This window comes from Phocoena sinus, chromosome 3 (assembly GCF_008692025.1).
Source record: "Phocoena sinus isolate mPhoSin1 chromosome 3, mPhoSin1.pri, whole genome shotgun sequence".
Classification (NCBI taxonomy): Eukaryota; Metazoa; Chordata; class Mammalia; order Artiodactyla; family Phocoenidae; genus Phocoena; species Phocoena sinus.
In genome coordinates this window covers 70,286,994-70,313,166 of record NC_045765.1, presented here as the reverse complement: position 1 = coordinate 70,313,166, position 26,173 = coordinate 70,286,994, and the positions used below count along the sequence as shown (strand labels likewise).

The following is a 26,173-nucleotide window of genomic DNA, read 5'->3' as shown; positions in this document are numbered from 1 at the left end:
CTGCAAGCCATAACTGCTGAGCCTGTGTGCCACAACTGCTGAAGCCCATGCGCCTAGAGCCCATGCTCCACAGCGAGAGAGGCCGCTGCAGTGAGAAGCCCGTGCACCACAACGAGTGGCCCCTGCTCGCCACAGCTAGAGAGGGCCTGCGTGAAGCAACAAAGACCCAATGCAGCCAAAAATAAATAAATAAATAAATAAATTTAAAAAAGGAAAAAAAAGATGTCAGCATTTGATACACAGACCACAGGGCAATGTGTATATTCACTTTTGTAAAACAGTATTAATGGAAGAAAATTCATCTTTTAATACTGTTGACCAGTACCAGCTAAAGTAATATTTTCTTCAGTAGCATACTTTTAATAAGTTGAAATATTTGCTTAGAAATACTAACTAAAGTTTTGGTATACAATATTAGTCATTTGAGTCTCAATGTCAAGCTCAAAGGAGGTATGTGATGTATGATTTAGTCTAGTTTTCCAAGTACAGTAAAATCTTACTAACCTTACTACTTTTAGGCTAATTTTGTATTGGGGAGCTTTATGAAGATAGATTTACTCTCATGTAGATTTTTGGCAACTCACGTGAAATCAACAAAAATTTACTTAAGATTCCTAAGTCAATTAAGGGATAAGAATAATGTGTCCCTAATGTTAAAATACCTGTTGTGATTTACGCAATAACATTAAATGAGAACCAAACTTGAAGATAGAAGATGGAACTTATATCTCACTTCAGTATTTACAGGTTCTCCTGTACAGTGCTGGCATTATTATTGTAATAGTATCAGCAGCATAATCTCAGGTAGCCCTTTTTCAAGTTTGCTTTTATTATTCATTGACAGTAAACTTTAATTATGTATTTTGCTTTCTTGCTGTATAACATATAGAACTGGAAGATTAAAAGAAAAAATAGATTGATAGTACTAACAGTTTAGGTGTAGGCAGATTGGCTATACCCTATTAAGAAGCTTATACAAATTTCTGCAGGAAAAATGGGGGTGTCAAAGTAAATTAGCCAGGTGATTAGCTAGAAAGTGGAATAGTGGGAGAGTCACCATGTGACTGGGTCACTGGATGCTACTTTCATGCCTGTTAGGCTATGGGTGATCCTTTTCTTATTAGCTGCCATGAACAAATTGGATCCTACCATCTCTTATAATAGGTGCTTTTATGTGCTCTGATGGTTAAACACTGTTTTACTAATTGCTGACCATTTTGCTTATTGATTTTTATGGCTTTTTCTTTCTTTTACTTCTGGAAAATATGACCTTTAAAAAAATACATATCTCTAATATATTTGGGAATTATAATAGCATGCAAAGGTTTATGTATTATTAAATAATTGTTACATTTATGACCAGAAATTAAGAGAAGAATTAAACTGTCCTCCTGAATCTGTTTTAGCTTTATGTTGCTAGGTCAGTTGATTAGAATACGATTTAACCAAGGTTAAGAATTTGAATCTTCTATTGGTCATTTAGTGTCACTGATTCTAAAGGAAGTCCAGCAAGGTAGTGCAAATGCTTTCATGTATAAATCAGTTCCTATCAGTATTTAAAATAATTTTAAAAAATATGAGCTTAGTATGGTATTTTGTGATTAAATAATTATGCATTATTAAGTTTCTATTTCAACCTTGGATACTGTCCAAGGTTTCTATTAAAAATAATGTAAAATAAAAATTTTAGCCTTTCCTAATGAATTGAAACAAAAATAATGTTTGTTAAATCTCTGATTTATCTTTTGTCCCTATTTCCTTTCTTCCCTTCTTTCCCCCTTTAATTTCATTGTTATTAAGTTCATAATATTTTAAATTTTAGTAGAATTTTGTTACTTTTTCATGTTTTTATAATACCCTGTGCTTTTAGATATTTATAATTTTATTATTAATGAGTATTAGAAAAGTTTAATGAGAGAAAATTTTTATTTCCGTTCTAGAAGAAATGGCAACATATCTTCGTTATGTAAGAAGGCTAGATTTTTTTGAAAAACCAGACTATGACTACCTAAGAAAACTTTTTACTGACTTGTTTGATCGAAAAGGGTATATGTTTGATTATGAATATGACTGGATTGGTAAGCAGTTGGTGAGTACTCTAGGCTATATAATAAAAATAAAAGATTATTTGTAGTACTTAACCTTCTTTTTCATAGTACAGATCCTTTATTTAAAAGAGTTGAGAACAAATAGTTTTTTATTTTGAAGTATAATTGATTTACAATATTATATTAGTTTTAGGTGTACAACAGTGATTCAGTATTTTTATAGATTATACTCCATTTAAAGTTATTACAAAATAGTAGCTATATTTTTCTGCACTGTACAGTATATCCTTATTGTTGATTTATTTCATACATAGTAGTTTGTCTCTTAATCCCATACTCCTGTCTTGCCCCTCCCCCCTTCTTTCTCCTCACCGGTAACCACTAGTTTGTTCTCTATATGTGTAAGTCTGTTCCTATTTTGTTATATACATTTGGTTGTTTTATTTTTTAGATTCTACATATCAGTGATAATAGAGTATTTGTCTTTCTCTGTCTGAGTTATTTCACTAAGCATAGTACTCTAGGTCCATCCACATTGTTGCAGATAGCAGAATTTCATTCTTTTTTTTTATGGCTGAGTAATATTCATATATGTGTGTGTGTGTGTGGGTGTGTGTGTATATCCATATCTATATCTGTATCATCTCCATATCTTCTTTATCTATTCGTCCGTTGGGCACTTAGTTTGCTTCCATATCTTCAATATTTTGGCTATTGTGAATAATGCTGTTATGAACATTGGGGTGCATTAGTGTTTTCGTTTTCTTTGGATGTATACCCAGCAGTGGAATTGCTGGATCATATGGTAGTTCTGCTTTTAGTTTTTTGAGGAATCTCCATACTGTTTACCATAGTGGCTGCACCGATTTAAATTCCCACCAGTAATGCACAAGGGTTCCATTTTTTCCATATCCTCACCAACACTTACTATGTCTTGTCTTTTTTATAATGGCCATTCTGACAAGTGTGAGGTGACATCTCATTATGGTTTTGATTTGCATTTCTCTGATGATTCGCAGTGTTGAGCATTTTTTAATGTACCTGTTAGCCATCTGTATGTTTTCTTTGGAAAAATATTAATCCAGGTTGTCTGCCCATTTTTTAAAGGGTCCTTTGTTTTTTTTGGTATTGTATGAGCTGTTTATAAATTTTGGATATTAACCTCTTGTAGGTTATATCATTTGCAAATATTTTTTCCCATTCAGTAGGTTGTCTTTTCATTTTGTTGATGCTTTTCTTTGCTGTGCAAAAGCTTTTAAGTTTTATTAGGTCCCATTTGTTTATTTTTGCTTTTGTTTCTCTGCCTTAAGAGACAGATCTAAAAAATATTTCTACAATTTATGTCAAAGAGTGTTCTGCTTATGTTCTCTTCTAGGAATTTTATGGTTTCATAGATAAAGGTCTTTAATCCATTTTGAGTTTATTTTTGTATATGGTGTTAGGAAATGTTCTAATCTCATTCATTTACATGTAGCTGTCCAGTTTTCCCGTCACCACTTATTGAAGAGACTGTCTTTTCTTCATTGTATATTCTTGCCTCCTCTTTCATAGATTAATTGACTACAAGTGTGTGGGTTTATTTCTGGGCTGTCTGTTCTACTCCATTGACGTATATGTCTGTTGTGCCAGTACCATGCCGATTTGATTACTGTAGCTTTGTAGTATAGTCTGAAATCAGGGAGTGTGATACTTCCAGCTTTGTTCTTTTTTTCTCAAGATTGCCTTGGCATTTCAGGGTCTTTTGTGGTTCCATATACATTTTAGGATTGAGAATAAATAGTTTTTTAAAGGGTTCATTTTATTTCTTTTTTATGGATGTTTCGGGTAGCATAATATAAAAATTATTCTTTGAATTTTGTAAAAACCGTACATTTGGAGTCTACTTTTTAGAGTGATGAGTTATTTTGAATGTTTTACTTCTGATTTAGTTCTTAATGTCAAATATACTTTATAAAAATATAATATTCTAGTGATAACTTTTAAAAGATCAGCTAGTTTTTTTCCTTTAGTCATCTTTCAAAGCATTTGTAATTTTAAAATATGTGTTAATTATTCTAGCAGTTTTAGGTTATCTTGGAATAGACTGATACTTATATATTGGAGCATGTTTAGGTTTTAAAAACTGTACCAAGTTTTCATAGTTAAAAAAAAAATTGTCTTGATCATAACTGTGGGATGGGTGTCATTACTTAAATGAAATTATCATTAAATCCTTTCTTTGAAGTGGTGACTTTCAGAAAATCAAATATGTATTCTCACTAGTCTTTTATTTTTAAATAAGTAAGAATGCCTTACAAAATTTTCTATAATTATGGCTCACTGTTAGCAAATTTTTTTCCAGATTTGGAACTGCTGAACTCTCAGATTCAAGTATTTTTGAACAACTGACTTACTTAAGTGTTTAATCTGTATTTTTCTTAACTCCAAAGTGATTTAAATACATATAGTATCTAAAATACAAATCTGAATATACTTTGATTAAAGTATTTATATGAAGTTTTGAATTATATTTGAAAAGTTAAATTTTATATAAGCCTCTTCTGAGCTAAAATATTGACAGTAAGCAATTTTATTAGCTTATTTAAAAAACTATTCCCTTAATTTTCTTAAAATAATTTTTTCCGTTTATATATTGGCTTTGGAAATGAGAAACATAAACAAATACACTTTCATTTTTTTGATATGAAAAAGTAACCTAAAAGTAATGACAGTATTAGAAGGTCTTTTGTTGATACAAAAATAAATAGTTGATAAAGTATTTAAATATTTTGAAAATACTTTAAAAAGTAGCTATAATCTCTTTGTTGTATTTAACAACATATTTTAGGAAAGATATCTTTTCTTAAGGCCTTACTTTATTTAACAGTGTCTTTTTTAAATAAGAGTTCTGAAATTGAATGCATTGATTCTAATTGTTATTGTATTGTAGCCTACTCCAGTGGGTGCAGTTCAGCAAGATCCTGCTCTGTCATCAAACAGAGAAGCACATCAACACAGAGATAAGATACAACAATCCAAAAATCAGGTTTGCTGCCCTTTTAGATATGAAATGTCTTAATTTGCTTCTGTATTACCTTCTCACAGTTTATAAATATATTTGTTGTTTTATCATGTGCAGATGACAGCTTTATATGTGTATGCATTTGCGTGTATACATACTTGTATATACGTATTGAAGGATTGAAATACATGTTTTTTTCTTTTATAAAGCAGACTATATACACACATATTAAGGATAGAAAATGAAAATGCATATATTTTCAATAGCTAGACTCCTTCCCCTAATGTTCACATTAAAAATGTTTAATCATAAATCCTAATTAGTGGTATAAGTTAGTATAATAAACTTTGAGCAATGTTTGATATTCTGTTAGAATGGAAGTATCTGGATACCCTGTTGGAATGAATTGTAATAGCAGTTGGTCTTTCTAACTATAGTCTAGTTTAGTGAACTAAATTATCTACTGAGTTCCTGTTATTTGGAAACTACTATTCTCCACAATGCAGAAATTCAGAAGTAAGGAAAACATATAACCTGTAAGAAATGATTTTGTAATCAGTGGCTAAGACCTCTCTCAGCCTCTGGAATCAGTCATACCTGGATATGGCTCGACCCTGGGCAGATTACTCATTCACTCAAAGCCTCAGTTCTCATCTATAAAATAAAAATAATTCATTTAATTCCTAGCATATAGTAAGCTTTCATTAAGTCTCAACTCTCGTGGCTGGTATTACTGTTATCATTATTACAATAAATTCACAAATAACTACATTACAATGCAGAATAAACTCTACCATAGGAAATACATTAATAAAGTGCCAAGGAGGATCATTGGAATATGTAGGATCTATAAAGATTTTATGGCAAAGATAGCTTTTGAGATGAGCCTGAAGAATGAATGGAATTTTTAAAGGCAGGTGAAGGAATAAGAGCATTTTGGGGAGAGTGAACAGTAAAAAATATAAAGCAGAAGTTTAAAAATGTAGAATATGTTTGAGGAGAAATAAGCAGTTGGCTTGGAGCAGAGAGTAGGTTCAAGACAAGGCATAGAAGATTCATTGAAGAATTTGTATTTCCTGGGTAAGGTATATTGGAAGCTGTTGAAATTTTTGAACGTTTTCACTCTTCTTATTTTTGTATAAGGAAGCTTTATTGAATCCTTTTGACGTAAAAATTTTTGCTGTCACCCTGAGTTAAACAGGCCTTTAGAATTTTGTGTTATAACCCTGTTTGGAGGAGGATAGTGTGTTATTCTTTTTGTATCCCATCAGGGTTCAGGTTTCAGGTGAGGGTTAAATAAGAAATGAAATCAAAGAAAAAACACAACTTATTAAAAATAATAGCCAAATAAAATGCTGCATTTAAGAAATATTTAACAACATTATGCTTTAAAGTATAGAGAATTTTAAAAGATTAGTTTTATAATTTCACCTTAGAAAAATTGGGCCAGTAAAGGGTATTATATATAAATTACTTCCAATATAAATTACAACTTGTTGATAGCTTGAGTACTCTGATAAGATGCTGTATATAGAAAGAAATGGGAGAAATCAAAACTTGGAGTTTGTGTTTTATAAATCAGTTAATTTCTCAAATGTACGTGGAAGAAGATCAGTAATTCATGTTCTGTGAAGATCTCCACTTGAGCTGTTAGGTATTGTAATAAGTGAAACTCTTCTTTTATTGTTGAGTTAAATTTTTGTTGAAATAAATTTAAATGTTTTAAAGGTTAACTTTCTACATGTTTCAGATATATCTTGCTAGCTCAATTGCCAGCTCACTGAGGGTGGGAACCATATTTTGTTGATGTAGTACTTGTTGCACTAAATGTAAGGAGTCAGTTTTTTTCTCAGGAAAGCCTTTAGGATAGCTTATATATTGAATTTGAAACCAGGACATGCAGATTCTTACCATGATAGAAACATTGTATATCTAGAAAAAATTTCTTAACTATCTGTGATGCAGTAAACAGCTTAAGTTGTGTGATAAACCCATAGTTCACAATCCCAAAAGAAGAAAGGTTAATTCTTTAAATGTCTGAAACCTTTGTAATGTCCCCAGATAAACAATTGTAACTTAGAGTCAATGGTTGAAGTTCAGGGAATCTGGAAATTTTACAGAAAATGTTGGGTGCATGCAAATGTTTGTCCTGAGGCGAGGTTGCATAGCTCTTACTGTCTTCTTAAAAGGTCCATGGTTCCCAAATGTTGCCTGCTGTCCTACGCAACATTTAGATCTTTGTCTCTCTTTTAGTATGATTTTCATTCTTTCATCTTGTTAAGATTTGGTCTTGCCTAATTTATTTCACTTTAACCCTACAAATCTGCTAAATTCTGGTGATAAATTTGGAGGATTTAATGAAAAGATATTATAGAACTGTCATAATTGCTTTGATGACATATTTCATGCCAAAGAATGCAGTTTTTCGTTGTACAGTTTAATTTAGGAAGTTTAGTGCCGGAACGTTTATTCTTTGTGTCCACTTGATTTCAACATCTCTTCCCCTAAAGGGTTACTCTGGCTCCTGATATGCTTAGGCTCCGTATAGCCCAGTGTACTTGGCACTTTGTGGCATGATTTTCCTTACTTTGGTTGAAAAAGAAAGAAAAGAGCCCTGAAGTCTTTAGAACATAATGTAATTGTGATAAGGAGCTAGGTAGTAATATTGGAAGAGCAGTAGGCTCTCAGTTTAAATCCTTTGTGTACTCTTTGCTACCTCTATGACCTTAGAGAAGTATTTACTGTTTCAGTGTCTTCATCAGTAAAATGAGGGTGATACTGTCTATCTCAAAAATGAGATAACACATATAAAGCAGCTAATGCAGAACCAAACGTAATAGAAACTTAAATATTGTATACCTTCCCCCTCTTCTTATTAGTGCTGTCCACATTTTCCTGAAACATAGAAATTGACCCCTATTAAGCAGTTACTCCTAATTCTGTTACTAGATTATTATTAGTTTGTGGTTATTGCCATACAAGTTTGCCAGATCATCTAAAAGCTTCAAGAATTATCAGCCTATTTCATGGAAATGGGTTTCTTAATTTGAACCAGATAAAAAGATCAAGGAGGCAAAGAGATTCATATATGTAAGATTGTCACTTAAAAAAACTGTTTACCATATCCTCTTGGTATTCTATATAGCACTTCTCGCTTTTCGAAGAATTTTTCTGTTTTCTTGTATTATCCTCTTAATCAGAAACAGGGTACTAAGCAAGAAGAGAAAAGTTTTCTGGGACCTTAAGTATGGCTGTTTGAGTACTATCTTTTTATTCACCTTGCTAGAAGTAGTTCCTCATCAGAAAACTAATGGGGACCTCTACTGTAAGAAAATATAGTGGATGGCTTTTTAAAACATTTCATGGTTTATTTGGAGTACTTTCTTGACCACGTCACTTTTACCTCTCTAGTTTTTGTTAACTTTATAAAGTTAACAAGTGGAGTCTATGATATCTAAAGTCCTTTCACTTCTAAAATTCTGTGATTCTATTTTATTTTTGTGGTTGATCATTACATTATTGTAGCATTTTAACTGAAATCTCTCCATGTTCAATATGCAAAGATAACTACATCTGTGACTCAGAATAGTAAGGGTATTTTAAATTTCCTTTTATACGATTGTTTTCTATATTATAAGGATGAGATGTTTAACATTTTGGGTTTCTCTTCTTCCATGCATGCCACATGCATTAAATAAATGGCAGTCGGCAGACCACAGGGCAGCTTGGGACTCCCAGCAGGCAAATCCCCATCATTTGAGAGCTCACCTTGCAGCAGACAGACATGGTGGCTCGGTACAGGTATTTTCTGATTTTTGCATGAGTGATTATTTCCCAAATCTATACAACTAACCCTTTTTGGAACTCATGGCATGATTTCATATCCTAATGAAAATCTTGTTGCTGAACCTCCATAATTCTATTCCTTTGTATTTAACCAAAAAGCAGAATTAACATGGTCTAGCAAGACCAACAGGGATACTAAGATTTTGCCTTTGTTCATTTTTACAAGCATATGCAACAGTATTTAAGTAAGTTGTACTCAAAATAGGTTAGAAAAACAAAATGTATTACTTGAAATATGTGTTAAACTTGATTTTCCAATAATAAGCTCAGTCTTTTTTCATGCTTTAAGTAATAGAACATTTTTTATATCTTTTCCTTTTCATTGATTTTGCCTCCTTCAAACTTAGTTAAGTAGATATCTAACTTTTTCATCCTCAGTCCTTAGAATGTACTTTCTGATTAATTGGTCAAATAAACATGACCCTAATTTTTTTTTTTTTTTTTTTTTTTTTTTGCGTTATGCGGGCCTCTCACTGTTGTGGCCTCTCCTATTGCGGAGCACAGGCTCCGGACGCGCAGGCTCAGTGGCCATGGCTCACGGGCCCAGCCGCTCCACGGCATGTGGGATCCTCCTGGACCGGGGCACGAACCCATGTCCCCTGCATCAGCGGGCGGACTCTCAACCACTGCACCACCAGGGAAGCCCCATGACCCTAATTTTATCATTACATATATTGTTTGTACTTGGAGAAAATAGCACATGGAGAAAATAATTTCAAGGACAAGTATTTATTAAATATTTCCCTCAACTGTCTGGGTATTTACAAAAATTTAAAGCTGTCCCTTATTCTTTTTGATGTGTTCCTTTTCCCCCCCTTTTCTATATATTTAGAGATAGCTACTATATTCTGCCCTCACATGCCCCCCTAAATTTTAACCTTTTGTATGTATTATAAAAGTAGAAAAAGATTACTGAGTCTCTTATTTCTTTTAAAAATGTCAGTTGAAGGTAATCTGAATGCTGGTTTAAAGAAATTGAGATGATAAATGTTATCTTAATCCATTTCAATCTAGAACCTAGATTTGATTTTTTTTCCTCCACATATTTCCACTTGAACAATTTTCTATTATGTGTTACCAAATCTGCATTTTTCTTAGTATGTATATATACATATACACACACACACACACACATATATGTAATCTGAATCTATGCTTGGGTTTTATTCTTTATTGATTTGAATTCTAAAAGATCAGTTCTTACTAGTTATCCTGTTTTTCCCATCTTTAACTTTTAGAGGTAACTTAAATTGTGAAACCAAGTATTTTTTAAAGAACTTCGTAGTCTATGGAACTTTCAGTCATGTGTGTAACACAAGTATTTGAATAGCGCTGTCAAAGTCTAGAGTGAGGGATTCAGAGGCAAGGGTGCCTGAATTGTAAAATTTTTTGTGACCCAAATTCATATCACTGGAAAGTTAATTGAGAAAATTATGTTTAATTCCCATAAACACAAACTGGATTGTGTATGTATCTGTGTACGTTTATGTGTTTCTAAGTATTGTATGTTTTTATAGCAGGTGTCTTGCTCAGTGTTCAGGGAAATCTGTAACAATTAAGACACTATTAGAAAGCTTTCCTACCACTTCTGTACCATTACCATAAATTTATCTTTAGTTTTTTCTTACTTTGTGGAATTCCCAGAGATGGCTCATGGGATCTCTTTGGACTGTCAAAGGGTGAATGAGTTTGCTTATTGGCTCATCACTCAAAAACTTTGTTCTATTCTTTCACATGTTCTCAAAGATATATTTCCACTCTGCTCATGTCTCATCATCTCTTTAAAACTTTACTGCCTTGTAGAGATTACATCTGGCTTCATTCTAATATTCCGTAAGTGATCAGTTTACTTACTAGAATTCTGGTAATACATAAGTAAGACAAAAAATTTTACACTATTTTTCATTTACTTCCTGAATTAACTAACTTGATGTGATGAACATTAAGGTAGTTTTACTGTCATGAAGAATTTGCTAGCAGCCTAGGTAAGATCATGCCTGAATCTTGCCCCACTCCAAAATGTTGAATTTATTTATAATTTTTATCCTACCCACTTTCAAAATTTGAAAAGTTATAATATGACACTTGTATAATTGGACTAATGAAATTGTAATTTAAAAATTAATAATAGAGGAAATAAAAATACCTTAAATCTGAGCTTATATGATTATTACGATAATTGAATACTATATTTGACTTTGAATGAAGGAAGAAAGGAAAACAATGTGTTCTTTCATTCTCATTATCTGATAAAGAGAAAAATCTTTTTACTAATACAAAAGTATGAGTAGGGCTTCCCTGGTGGCACAGTGGTTGAGAGTCCGCCTGCTGATGCAGGGGACGCGGGTTCGTGCCCTGGTCTGGGAAGATCCCACATTCCACGGAGCGGCTGGGCCCGTGATCCGTGGCCGCTGAGCCTGCGCGTCCGGAGCCTGTGCTCCGCAACGGGAGAGGCCACAACAGTGAGAGGCCCGCGTATCGCAAAAAAAAAAAAAAAAAGGACAATGTAAAAGTATGAGTAGAATTTGCCTTGAGGTTCTTTGTTCTATGGTTCTTAAACCACCTGTTGGACAATGTTCAAGTATTAGCTTTGCAAGAAATATAAAGACTTTAAATGGCAATTAAAAAAATTATCTTCAACAAATACTAAGGGCGTATCATCAAATAGTTTCTCAGGAAAGACATTTCCAAAATAAGTAGGTTGGTGTCTGTTAATAAAATGTATGCCAGCACCTCTTGCCTTTTTGACTGGACCTACAGAAAAATCCTCAGATACTCATTATATCACATGTCCTTTTAATAGGAACTGCACGTTGGAGTCTACATTTGAACTCCTTATCTTTTCACAATTATTATGTATATTATTGCAGATCAGACATATAGGTTACCAAGTTGATTTAATTGTGGTGAGCAGCATAAGCATAAGTTCAAATTCTGTACCTTAGATTATTCATCAGTGACATGGAGATAATAATAGCTCTACTTATGGTTTTGTTGTGAGAATTTTTTTAAAAAGTATTTAGCACAGAGGCTGGGGCTTAGGAAGTACTAAATAGTAGAATAATCTATTGCTTTTGCAAATTAGGAAACTTGACTAGTATTTTTTTTTTTTTTTTTGCGGTACACGGGCCTCTCACCGTTGTGGCTTCTCCCGTTGCGGAGCACAGGCTCCGGACGCGCAGGCTCAGTGGCCATGGCTCACGGGCCCAGCCGCTCTGCGGTATGTGGGATCTTCCTGGACCGGGGCACGAACCCGTGTCCCCTGCATCGGCAGGCGGACTCTCAACCACTGCGCCACCAGGGAAGCCCTTGACTAGTATTTTTATCCATCTCTAAGAAGTGAAGTATAGAGATACAGCCAAACGAATGCATTGTGAAATGGGATTTATCTAATTTTATTCTTTCTCTTTAGTGAAATCATGTTAATTTACTAACCAGAAGGATAATGCTATACATTTGATAAACTTTTCCCACTTAAGAGACTAAGAATAATATTCAGATACCTTAAAGAGTTTATTTTGAATCTGTTCTTGGCTTTTATGTGTTTTGGAAAAGCTCTTAGGGGAACAAGTATGCCCCCTCCTGCTCCCCTTAGAATCACTGGTAATAAATATGGCTGAGAAGCCTAGACCTACCACTTTCAGTTTCTTGGCTATTCATTATTCAGCAAATATATATAAATGTCTACTGGGTGCTCGGCACTGTGCTAGGTTCTTTGAATAAAAGGGAGAGTAACAAATATGGTGCCTGTCCCCGTGGAGCTTTCAGTTAATGGGAAAGGCTAATAAACAGGCAGTGTGATAAGTGGAGAAAGTACAAGGTGCTATGAGAATATATAGTAGAAGCACCTAACTTGGGTTTAGCGGGTTAAGTTTTCCTGGAAAAAAATGGTATTACTTATATTTTTTACACATTTTCAGTGAAGAATCAGTAGGACTTAGCAGTCGAAGAAGGTAGAAGGGGTTAAGAAAGGGAGTGTACCAGGCAGAGAAAACAACATACCTAAGACTGTGGAGGAGAGATTGACAGATTGAGGAATTAAATGCAGTTTGGTCAAGCTGGTACGTATTGAGAAATGAGACTGACAGGTAGGCAGGAGGCAAGTCGTGAAGGACCTAAAAGGTCTTGTTATTAAATTTGGACTTTGGTCTGAGGGTATTGAGTAGCCATAAAGAGAATTAGATAGAGAACTAATTTGATTAGGTTAGTATTTACAAAGCTTACTTTTGCTGGAGACTAGATTGAAGGGAGACAAGTCTAAGGCAAGGACACAACTCTCAAAAGTCCACAGCTGAGGAGAGATGATGGGTAGTGGAGATGAAGAGAAATAAAAGGACTTGAAAGATAATTAGAAGTTAGAATTTAGTTGGGTATGGGGGTTGAGGGAAAGGGATGGGTCAGTTATCCCTCTTTGATATTTTCTACCTGGCAAATCAGGATTTCCAAAATTAGGTTTTAAAATATACCACTCGCAGCAGATAGTACTAGTCTCTAATTCCACTGTGTTGAGCCTTTCACTGTAACACAGTCCATGGAGCTCGATGCTGACTAAAAATCTGATCCAAAAAAGGCTGAGAGGTCATGGCAAGCAGAGGGAGGAAGACAGCTCTTAAGGGCACTACTATTTTACATGGTATGGGATACCTTCTGATTGTTTGGAAAGCTCCTCTGCTTTGCATTTAAGGAACAATGTGACACTGGGGAAAAAAGGACAGAATCACAAGCGGTGCAGATGTGTTATGCAGCCAGAATAACATTATGAAATGTAAGAATAACATTAATTGTTGTAATAAGCAGTCTGATATTTTAGTCGGTGTCACTTCAGAAATACAGATACAGGTGATGATAACAGAAAAAGAATTAGACACGTATCCTGAAACGGTAAGGAAACGTGATTAAAAGTCAGAGGAGTAATAGATGTCATATCTGAGTTAGTTCTCCATCATGCTAATTGTTAATGCAGACTTTCTAAAATGTTTGAGATAACCAGTTTCAGTTTTCTTTATCAAGTCTTTGAAAATACTGAGGTACTAACAAGGAAAAGAATTGAGTAACTAGAACAGTCCTATCTTTCTATTCATTGTTTTCTGGGGTACTGAAGTCTGAGTAAGAGAGGGAGTTGTGGAAGGGGAGTAGTTGCTGCCTTTATTACATAAATAATTTCCAGTTCACCTTTTTTATTTAGTTTAGGGGATTCCTTGTTTAGTTATAATTGGGGTAAATCAGCATTACGCATTTGTTTCGATATTCTTTTTTTTTTTTTTTCCTGGCAGTAAAGAAAGATTTTAATAACTACTGTAGTAGGGAAGAGAATCTAGTGTAAACTGAGCTCGCTTTTCCCAAAACAAAAGGCAGGAGACTTTTTAAATGCTGTGGTTTTCTCGACTAAAAATATATATTCACAACCTAAAAGTTTAGAGTTATGTTTAATTCTGCAGGAAGTTTTAGAACGTCAAGCCCAGAAGGCAGTATGTCAAGTAACCCTTAGAGAACTGCTCCAAGGAGGTGATGGGGGGAGCTAGGATAAATAGGAGTTTTGCAGCAAAGGGCAGGTAGTGTGAACATCAAAAGATTATTGTTAATTAAAGAAAACCAGATATCTCAAGTTAAGGAATTTAGCACTTTGCCAGTAACATCTCGAAAGACTGAAATACTCAAATAGAGTGCTCTGCTTAATACTTCTGTAAGTGAACATTAGATTGAGAATCCGTTTTGGTTTCTCTTTTGTTGAAAGTCACTGAGAATGTCACTGGCCTTTGGATTATCAATTGGAATATCAAGAATATTAATTGTAACTCTATAGCTTTTAGAATATGTTAGAAAGTTGGTTTCATATAGTTATGTGAACCCTAGCACAGGTCCAGTAAACTCTTTGGAAGTTACTCTTTTAACTGTATCTTATTTACTAGTGTGCTTTCTTATAGATGACTTTTAGAAAAAGCTGAGTGGGTAAGTAAAATAGGTAATCTTTTAATATTTCTAATATATTTATTGGATAGATGAAGATCTGGTTAATTAATATATTGTGCCTCTACTGAGCGCTTGGTAACATTCTTCAAGACTTCAAATTAGGAAGATAGTAGTGTAACTAATTTGAATTAATTATATTTGGAAACTGTATTAATTGGCCTTTTGACATGGTTGATCACAAAGATACCATGTGTTATCTTTGTACTCAAGTCCGTGAGAATGACTTCTTTTGGAATTAGATTGGGCAGGCAGCCATTAAATGGACCATTGTTTTTCTCCCACGCTTAGCTGCACGCTGTTTCCCCACCGCCTCCCCTTCAATTCTGATACAGTGATAGTAAAACTTGGCCTAGTTGCCTTTTTTTTATAAACCTTTTAAAACAAGAATTGCACTGTTTCTTATCAAGTGGGAATAACAGAAATTTTCTTTAAGAACAAGAACAGCAGCAACAAAATCCCTGAATTTTCTTTTGAAATGTCAAATCTCAAGGCATCTGTGATTTTTAGATATACTTTTGTTAAGGAGCCTGATAAACACTAATATTTCAGAGATTCTTATGTTCTAGTGTGAGTTATAATTCTAGAAATGTCACCGAAATGGAATCATTCTTCAAAATTTGGCTTACAAAAATAAGACAAATTTTGGTTTCCAGGAAGATATTGACATATTATTTATAATATTATGTCTTTGGTTCTTCCTCTAAAATCTGTTTGCAAAAAGACCACTAGTTTTCTTAAGTGGAAACAATTTTAATGCTGTGATACATTCTCACATCACTACTTTTAAGTGGGTCAGCTTCACAGAACTCTGTCACCACATTGATTCTCTTCTGACCCTGGGATATTGGCCTTTACTCAGAGGGTTAGGGAATCTGGGAAGCCCAGGGAAAATTACATTAAAAAAAATTCATAAAGTCAGATGTTACTTCCTTTTGATCTGGTTCTGATCAGTGAAGAATGAAGCTTGAAACATTTCACTAAAATAAAGACTGTTAAAGTCACTTATGACTGTGTGTGAAGTGACATAAATCAGATTTTATAATTATAATGCATATATAGTTACTGTTGCTGGAAATGTAGAGTACTTGAGTTTCAAATTTTCATTTGTGCTGCTTAAGTAGGGGAAGATACTTTTGGGGAGCTGCCTATAAGTTGAGGGGGCCTCCCTCCACCTATTTAGGGCCATTGAACAAAAGTGGGAAAAGAAACCCATTGAATAATTATTGTTAAGGAAAGAACAATGGAAATTGTTCAGTGAACTGTTTTGATTATCCACTACATGCAAGGCACTCTGCTAGTTAAAGGTGGTGGAGAATACAAAAGTATAGGATAAGAATTCTGCTTTCTAATTCCTTTCCAGTTCATTGCAGAGGCTCTGACATTTTAAAAATTAAGAATAAAGAACCCAATTATATTTAGTAATTACAACAAATAAGTATTTTTTAATGTGTTCAGAAAGAGGGAGAATTTTAAGAGAAAAAATTGACACAGAGCCACAGAGATCAATAGAATGACAGAAAGGAGGAAGCAAGTGCCACAGAAGCAGAGAGGGCAACTTAGACATAGGAGTATTCCTCCCATTGGATTGCCTCTAAAGATGATGAAGGCAGTTTTATATTTTCAGCTGTAGGCACAAATGCATTTCTAAGTACTTGTTCCATATAGGATATATATAAATCATGACTTAATCTAGATACATTGATTGATTTCTGGTTATTCTTCTTGAGTTGGTGGGGAGAGAGCATATTTCTCCAAACTAGACTATTAAGTCCACAAGGGCAGGGATGTTTGTCTCTCTTGTTTACTATGGTATTCCAAGTTCCTAGAGCAGTGCCTGACGTGTTGTAGCCTCTTTGAACTTAAGTTTTAGAAATATGTGGGCTTCCGTAAATGGAAGTCTTAAGTCTAGTAGTCACCTGTCAACTCTGATGCTTAGGCCCTTGTTACATTATAAAGAGATCAGGTAGAGAAAACATTAAAAATGATTCTTAGATTTTGAGCCTGGAGGTCTGGGAAGAGGCTAGGGCTTTAACAGAAATAGGAACTATAGGGAAAGTAACAGATTTAAAAGGGAGTATGATAAATTAGGTTTTAGAAATACTGAGTGAGGTGCCAAACTTGGTCTAGCTAACTGGCCATGTGGGTGAGTGGTTAGGCTCAGGGAATCCTTTACATAGAGATGACAGTTGAAGCCACACTTTAGGTCAGACTGACAGTAATAATGATGGCCACCATTTGTTGAACTCTTACTATATGCCAGTCACTGCGCTTTATATATTAATTTCATTTCATCCTGATATCAACCTTATTAAATGGATACTTCTGTTTCCAATTTCATAGTTGAGAACACTGAGGTTTAGCAATGTAAGATGTCTTTCCAGGGTCACATAGCTGGTAAGTGGTAGAACTAGGTTTTGAATCTAGATTCGTCTTACTCCTAAGTTGTTAGCTGGTGCCAAGTCATAGGGAGATGTACAGGCAAATGAAGACTGAACAAAGACTATTAACATATTTTCTAGGAATCATTGGCAACCTTCAAATAAACTCTTATTTGAGTTCTGATGTAGGGACAGAGTGTAGATTGGGAGGAGTTAAGGAATAAATGGAGAATTTTATAAAAATGGAAGTGGTAAATTAAGACAATAGTTTTCAAGAAGTTTGGAGGAAAACAAGAGATAAAACAGTAAGGTCACTTTGTAGGACCAAGAGAATTTGGGAGTTTTGTTATGGTTTTTATCTTGCTTTAAGATTTCATACATGCATGCATGTATTCATTTATTTCAACAAATATTTATTGAGTGCCTATTCTGTGCCAGATAGAGTGGGGAGATCTCTTGGGGAACAACACAAAGCTCTTGCTGTTATGGAGCTTAATTTTTGTTTGTTTGTTTTTAAAGAAGATGTTGGGGGTAGGAGTTTATTAATTTATTTTTGGCTGTGTTGGGTCTTCATTTCTGTGCGAGGGCTTTGTCTAGTTGTGGCAAGCGGGGGCCACTCCTCATCGCGGTGTGCGGGCCTCTCACTATGGCGGCCTCTCTTGTTGCGGAGCACAGGCTCCAGACGCGCAGGCTCAGCAGTTGTGGCTCACGGGCCTAGTTGCTCCGCGGCATGTGGGATCCTCCCAGACCAGGGCTCGAACCCATGTCCCCTGCACCAGCAGGCAGATTCTCAACCACTGCGCCACCAGGGAAGCCCGGAGCTTAATTTTAATGGAGATGGGGGTGGGTATCAAGAAACACATCAATCAGTCTATCAGAAAAACATCAACATGGATAAATGCTATACAAAGAATTAAAAGTGAAGTATAACATGTAAGAGTGTGCCTGCATGGAAGTTCTAGATTGTATGTTGGAAAAGTCCTGTTTTAGAGATGTTCTCTGAGAATCTGAAAGGTAAGAAAACAGACAATAAGCAAGAAGAGAATTCCAGGGAGTGAGAATAGATAGTTCCAAGGCCTTAAAGTAGAAATAACCTTGACATTTGTTGGAGGCTAGTGAGCAAAGGGAAAGTGCTATGAGATCAGAGAGGTAGGCAGGATTCAGATCTTGTGGGGCTTTGTAAATTGGAGTAAAGAGTATGGTTGTTTATTTTAAATGAAATCAGGAAGTTGACATTAGAAGAGCTTTAAGCAGAGAATTATGTGTTATCTAATTTACATCTTAAAAGGAGCACCTTGGTTGTTGTGTAGACAATCCATTAACGGGAAGTGGGCATGGGTAAAAGCAGACCAGTTAATAGGTTTTTGCTCTTCTTCACTCAAGAGATAATGGTGGTCTGGACTGCAGATCTGGTAGTCATAGAGTGGGGAGGACTGATTAGGTTTGGGGTGTGTGTCAGGGGAGGATTTAACAGGATCTGCTGATGGTTTAAGTCAAAGAGTGGAATCACAGTAACTTCTGGATTTGGAGCTTGAACAACTGGGTGAATGAATGGGCAACATGAGAGTGAGACCTGAGCATGATTACAGATTGAAATGAAGGATCCATTGGAAGGAACAATATTGAAGTTTCCAAAGGAAGTAATTCATGATGTAGCAAGGTACCAAAAGATACTGGCACACAAGAGGGAACTGATTGCGTTAGCCTTAAAAACCAGAGGACAGATTTCAAGATGAAAAGGAAGTAAGTTGCAAAGCAAATAATGAGTGACCTTACCTTTAATAAAATGTAGACCTATTAGTATATTCAGTTATGAACAACTGCATACTAATTGTTTTGTGTTCCTCATATTAACTTTCTAATTTAAATACTTTATGTTTATCATTGTATAACCTATTACTTTGTGTGTGTGTGTGTGTGTGTGTGTGTGTGTGTATTTTTTCTTTTTTGCAGGTTGTAAGTTCTACAAATGGAGAATTAAACACAGATGATCCTACTGCAGGACGTTCAAATGCACCTATCACAGCCCCTACGGAAGTAGAAGTGATGGATGAAACCAAGTATGTATTGGTTTTTCCTGATTTAGTAACTTTTCTTTCTTAAACTGTGCATGTTTGAGATTTATAGTCATTACAGTTATTTAAGGAAATTTTTTTCAAGGAATAGATGCATGCAAAACAAGTGGTATATTTAATTTTTTTAATCACTAAGTTTAAAATAGAGCGATTTCAGTAGATGTTTTAATAATACAAAAATAGTTATTTAAGAACTATGCTCAAATTCTTATTTAGAGTTAACAGCATATTTTTATTTTTAGGAATGTTGATGCATGAAAGTTATTGCTATACTCTAGATGCTCATTTTTTCTGTAAACATAAGAATAAGTAACTATTAATTTTGTAGTATGCTGCATGTATTAATATTAGTTTTAAGTTACTTTTTTTGTTAAAGTAAATTATAATAATTCTGCTTGGAAAAAAATTAAGCTTGAAAAACAATGTGATAATTTCAATGTGGGCAGTTTCTGATGATCTCTCTTTCTCTCTCTCTCTTTTTCCTTGTATTTTTTTTGTGTTTAGCTGCCAGAAAGTGTTGAACATGTGGTGAGTTCTCAAGTGTAGGCAGGCAGAAATAGCTCCGTTGACTGTAATTTCAAAGATTTAGCACCATTTTGTGTTTTTTAAAAACAAACTTTTCAACATAGAAATTATAATTGGTAAAAGTTGTCCAAAAGTATTTGATGTCATTTACATTAGCTCTGAAAAGCAAGAAATAATTGAGGAGCTCTTTTGCCTGCTGCAACTTTTTTGCTTCAAGTGACATAGATTTGGGGGCACTTTTTTATTGAGTAGATGATACACCAACCTTGCTTGCGCTTATGTATTTGTTTTGTAACACAAGGCTTTATTTGCTATTTTAAATAGAAAGGCAAGTTTTTGAGTTAAGCTTTCTTTTTTTCCTGTTAGTAATTGTTAAATACCCATAGCAATAGTATCACTAAACCAGTATTTCACTTACTAATTATATTGCCATTGAATACACATGGTATACATTGATAAACTATAGTGAGAGAGTGTTATGAAAAATCCTCATCTAAATAGTTCCTGCTAATTACAGATATTATGAAAAATAATATTCTTATCTGTTGCAATAATGTTGAATTTAAACATTTTCTTGCCCTTGCCTTTAGTTGTAATGCTGTGTTTAAAATGCTTCGCTCAATTTTAGGACAGATTTTGAGTCAGCCTTGGAGTGAATAAAGACAGTTGTTTAAATTAGTAAATTTTGGAACATTTACTCATTATCCAAAGGGAACCTTACATAAGTGCTCATTTGATGGCTGCAAGATGAGGAAATTTTTGTGGATATTTCTTTTTAAAGAGTAATGATCAAATGTCCGTTTTAACCAGTTTGACTGTGGAATTTATTCATGGTCAGTATGACTTAGTTTGGTGGATTTCAGGATATAATTAGTCAGCTACGTACTTGTGTATTTTTATGTCAGAAATAAAAGCAACAGTATATATGTGCTTGTGCAATCCTAAGCACAGTTATAAAGGTGGGTGGCATGTGGCAGATAAGAATGCACATGGCCTTTGCAATTAAACATAGGTTGTAGAATCCTACTTCTGGCACTGTTCGTTTCCTTCTTCAAGCTTGTTTCTTTTCCTGTAAAATGAGGCTAATAATAGCTGCCTCATAGGTTGTTGAGAAAATTAAATGTGATAAAGCACAGTTATTTTGTCTGGCACATGGCAAGTGCTCAGTTGCCATTATCACCCCTATCTGTTTCTCCCCTTCCGGCTGCCAGTCACCTCTCATCTGTGCTCTTCCCAGGCTTGTGCCTCTTCCGTCAGTGTTCTGTATTTTTACCTTCACACTACTCTTCACTGAAACTGACTCTTCTGTGTTCGCATCCTCCGAGAGACGTGCTTTCCACCAAATCTATTACATTTTTCCATGTATTCATTCAACGGTTACACTGCTTGGATTTCAGAAATATCTGATACTGTCCTTGCCCTTAAGTAGATCATACTCCAGTGGGGGTAATTGCAGTTGTTTTAGCATTTATCAGTGTATGATAAATACTATGAAAAAGGTATGAAAAATCCGTTAGAGCTTGTAAAGAAAATGAGTGTTTACTGACAGAATGATCAGAGAATGCTTTTTGGAGGGGGCTTTGAAGAATGAGTAGTAATTTATTTAGCTGAGATGGGCGTGAGTGTGTGTATTTATGGTTTGGGTTTTTATCTGTAGGTGTTGGAAAATGAGAAAAAGGAAAATGGTGGGAAGGCTCTTCCTGAAGTGAGGTTCTCTTTTGCATAGAGCATCAAATCTAGATCACTTGGCAAGGCACCAGGCCCTTCATGCCTTTCCTGGTCTGGCTCCTGCCTGTCTTTCCCAGCCTCATTTTCCATTCTGAAGTCTATGTTCCGTCAGTTCCTTAAGTTGGCCATTGATATGTTATTCTCTTTATCTATCTCTCACTTCTTGAAACTTCTTGGATTTCTTAAAAACAAGGTCTTTTTTATCTTAAGATCCCCAAGACCTCAACAAATTATTACTAAATAATTGACTACATAATGTAGTGTATCCATACAATGGACTATCAGTTAACAATATAAAAAATGAAATTGAAAACATGATGCTAAGTGACACAAGCCAGACATAAAAGGCCACGTATTATACGATCCATTTACATGAAATATCCAGAATAAGCAAATATATAGAGACAGAAAATAGACAGTGATTGCCTCCGGCAGCTTTGAGGAAGATGGGAGTGACTGCTGATAGGTTCTATGGTTTCTTTATGGAGTGAAGAAAATGTTTTGAAGTTAAGTAGCGGTGAGGGCTGCAAAACTCTTTGAATATATTAAAAACCACTGAATTGTACACTTTAAAAAGGTGAATTTAATGATGTGTGAATTATATCTGAATAAAGCAGTTATTTAGAAAAATGGATAGCAATCCATGATTTCAGTGAAGCTTTATTCCAGATGGGTTACAGAAATCCTCAGAACTTCCCTAACTCTTCACTGGTTAAAAACTCTTTTAAAACACACAGCATTTTGTCTTGTCTCTAATCAGGGTTATTCTGACATTCCTACAGGCTTATTATTGCATTCCTTATATCCTCTTAGTCTGTGATTAAGAAACGTGAGCATGATTTCTCTTTCTAAATTGCATCTAATGCTTCTCTTCTCTCTTCCACCGTTTTCTGGGTAGCTAGAGACCTGCTTAGAATTCTTTTTCAGAATTTGTTTCCTACTTCCTTCTTTTCTTCTTGCCTCTGATTGGCAGAGATCCCTCTCACCCCATCTCATTACTAGAATGTATTCTACAACAGATATTTTAGAGTCTCATGTTTCCTAGAATAAGTACCTCATGGGGTAAATGTATGATTTCCAAGTGATGGAAAATAGTCTCTTCCCCCAAGATAAAGTGGCTCCTTCATTAGTAATGAGATTTTGCCTTACCTTTTTTTTTTTTTACTGTAGTGGAGATTTTTTTTTTTAAGGCGGGTGATACAAATGATAGCACCCTCATCATTTCTTCCAGGAATTTAGGAGAACAGGGCTTCCTTTAAGTTTAGTTATTGTGTTTTTAAGTATTGTGAAGTCATCTTTTTTCCTTTGTTTCTCTTTTTTTCCCCCTTTCCATCATTTACTGAACAGTTATTGTGTGTTTGGTAATATGATGATTATGAAGATAAGTCAAGGCCCTTTCGTTCCATTAGAGAAGATAGTAAGTACACCAGTGACTTCTACATAGTGGTTCTCACCCTGGCTTCATATCACAATCATCTGGGGAGTTTTAAAAATATGCCAGTACTTAAGTTGTACTTTCTGAGTGGTAGCGTCTGGTTACCAGTATTTATTTTTTATTTATTTATTTTTTTGTGGTACGCGGGCTTCTCACTGCTGTGGCCTCTCCCGTTACGGAGCACAGGCCCCATGCAGGCTCAGCGGCCATGGCTCACAGGCCCAGCCGCTCCGCGGCACGTGGGATCTTCCCGGACCGGGGCACGAACCCGTGTCCCCTGCATCGGCAGGCGGACTGTCAACCACTTGCGCAACCAGGGAAGCCCACCAGTATTTTTAAAATGCCTTTAAGCCAATTCTAAGGAGCAACCAGGTTTGAGAATCACTGGTCTAAAGCAAGGTATTATAGGATTAGCAGTATGGAGTTCAGAGACTGGAGTATGCACTTCTAGCTGAAGATCAGGAAGTCTTCGTGGGTAAGGATACATTTGCAGTAGTTCTCAAAGATGAGTATGATTTGGCAAGGGAATGTGGGTCAGAGAGAAGAGGTTGAGCGACAATGTGGAGCAAGGAGAGAATGGGTTAGTTTGAGTAGTAACCCCTGCACATAGAGAGTGTGAATATATTAATGGGAACTGAGATAGGCTAGGTGCCCAATCTCCAAGGGAAGGGATGTAGCACGTTAAAATATAAATAAATTGGACATGATCTTTCTTAGCACAAGAAAGCATGCTGTGGGTTTTAAGCCAAGAAATGGTATAATCAGATTGAATCTTAAGAAAGTTAATTCAGCAGCAGTTTGAGACTTATGTTGCTTCCTGGGTTTCTCAGATTGCAGAAAATCTCCATTCCCTCCTTCCCTCCCTCCCTTCCTCCCCGCTTTCTTTCCTTCCTCCTAAAGTACAGGCTGCCTGGTAAGGAAGGCTGATGGAGGATGAGACTGAGAGGAGAGTAGAAATAGGTTGGAACCAAATTTTAAAAGCTGTGTGGACTTAATGCCTCAGACAGTGGAGAACCATTGCTGAGATTTAAGAGGAAAAGGGCGTGGCCATATTATGATGGGGGAAGTTTGGATGGCAGATTGGATAGAGGAGGGTCTTATGCTAGAAGTCAGTTAAAAGGCTCTTAGCCATGGTGGAGGCAAGAAGTTATGAAATAAGCCAGCATGAGAGGGTGGGGAGATTTTAAAAGTCATTTCAGACTTGAGGAACTAATTGCACATGGATGGAGAGGAAGAAATTGAAGGTGAGGATGGGTCTGCAGGTTCTTAGTTAGAGTAGTTACATGGTCTTGCTCTCTGATCTAAACTTAATTGCCTAACCAAACAGTTTCTCATTTTTGTAATCAAGAGACCTAGAGAAATGAAATTACATTTCAAGTATAAGTTTTAAGGGGAAAAATCCTTTGTCAATGAACTAAAGTTTAGACGTCATGAAAGATATTTTCTATATACTCATCAACGAGACAAGGAGAGGAGAGGCTAGGTTCTGGAGTCCTAAGTGGGTGGGGTCTGGCAGGTACCAGCGGTCCCTCAATCAGTGGATGAGCCAGTGAGTCATTGTAGGGACAGATAAGAACTTCAGATCCAATAAACCCACACATGTTTGGTCACCTTATTTTTGATAAAGGAGGCAAGGATGTACAATGGAGAAAAGACAGCCTCTTCAATAAGTGGTGCTGGGAAAACTGGACAGCTACATGTAAAAGAATGAAATTAGAATACTCCCTAACACCATACACAAAAATAAACTCAAAATGGATTAAAGACCTAAATATAAGGCCAGACACTATCAAACTCTTACAGGAAAACATAGGCAGAACACCCTATGACATAAATCACAGCAAGATCCTTTTTGACCCACCTCCTAGAGAAATGGAAATAAAAACAAAAATTAAAAAATGGGATCTAATGAAACTTAAAAGGTTTTGCACAGCAAAGGAAACCATAAACAAGACCAAAAGACAACCCTCAGAATGGGAGAAAATATTTGCAAATGAAGCAACTGACAAAGGATTAATCTCCAAAATTTACAAGCAGCTCATGCAGCTCAACATCAAAAAAACAAACAACCCAATCCAAAAATGGGCAGAAAATCTAAATAGATATTTCTCCAAAGAAGATATACCAATTGCCAACAAACACATGAAACGATGCTCAACATCACTAATCATTAGAGAAATGCAAATCAAAACTACAATGAGGTATCGCCTCACACCAGTCAGAATGGTCATCATCAAAAATCTACAAACAATAAATGCTGGAGAGGGTGTGGAGAAAAGGGAACCCTCTTGCACTGTTGGTGGGAATGTAAATTGATATAGCCACTATGGAGAACAGTATGGAGGTTCCTTAAAAAACTAAAAATAGAACTACCATACAACCCAGCAATACCACTACTGGTCATATACCCTGAGAAAACCATAATTCAGAAAGAGTCATGTACCACAATGTTCATTGCAGCTCTATTTACAATAGACATGGAAGCAACCTAAGTGTCCATTGACAGATGAATGGATAAAAAAAATGTGGCACATATATATAATGGACTATTACTCAGCCATAAAAAGAAACGAAATTGAGTTATTTGTAGTGAGGTGGATAGACCTAGAGACTGTCATACCGAGTGAAGTAAGTCAGAAAGAGAAAAACAAATACCGTATCCTAACACATATATATGGAATCTTAAAAAAAAGAATATGGTTCTGAAGAACCTAGGGGCAGGACAGGAATAAAGACGCAGACATAGAGAATGGGAGAATGAACTTGAGGACACGGGGAGGGGGAAGGGTAAGCTGGGACAAAGTGAGAGACTGGCATGGGGTTATATATACTACCAAATGTAAAATAGATAGCTAGTGGGAAGCAGGGAGATCAGCTCGGTGCTTTGTGACCACCTAGAGGGGTGGGATAGGAGGGTGGGAGGGAGACGCAAGAGGGAGGAGATATGGGGATATATGTATATGTATAGTTGATTCACTTTGTTATAAAACAGAAACTAACACACCATTGGAAAGCAATTATACTGCAGTAAAAATGTTAAAAAAAAAAAGAATGTAAAATCAAGAAGAAACTATTCTAAATTTAAAAAAAGCTAAAAACTTCAGATCCAGACAGAGGAACATGCTTCAGTTTCTGGGTAGACTTTTGAGAAGAAAGTATATGACATA

General features: G+C 35.4%; 1 protein-coding gene across 14 annotated transcripts in view; it reads left to right on the top strand.

Moving 5' to 3' along the window:
• The window catches only part of CSNK1G3 (casein kinase 1 gamma 3), a 141,297-nt gene that overhangs the window by 105,334 nt on the left and 9,790 nt on the right, over positions 1-26,173 (top strand). For 7 of the 14 annotated variants that reach the window (XR_004349113.1, XR_004349112.1, XR_004349114.1 and 4 more), the window contains 5 exons: positions 1,941-2,089; positions 4,978-5,073; positions 8,755-8,850; positions 19,197-19,303; positions 19,823-19,846. Coding sequence is in view for 2 of the 14 variants with exons in the window: in XM_032626108.1 (XP_032481999.1) it covers positions 1,941-2,089; positions 4,978-5,073; positions 8,755-8,850; positions 19,197-19,303; positions 19,823-19,846 (472 nt within the window). In the remaining 12 variants the exon portion in view is untranslated. The remainder of the gene's footprint in view (positions 1-1,940; positions 2,090-4,977; positions 5,074-8,754; positions 8,851-19,196; positions 19,304-19,822; positions 19,847-26,173) is intronic. The other 7 variants (XR_004349116.1, XR_004349119.1, XR_004349117.1 and 4 more) reach the window with 7 other exon arrangements.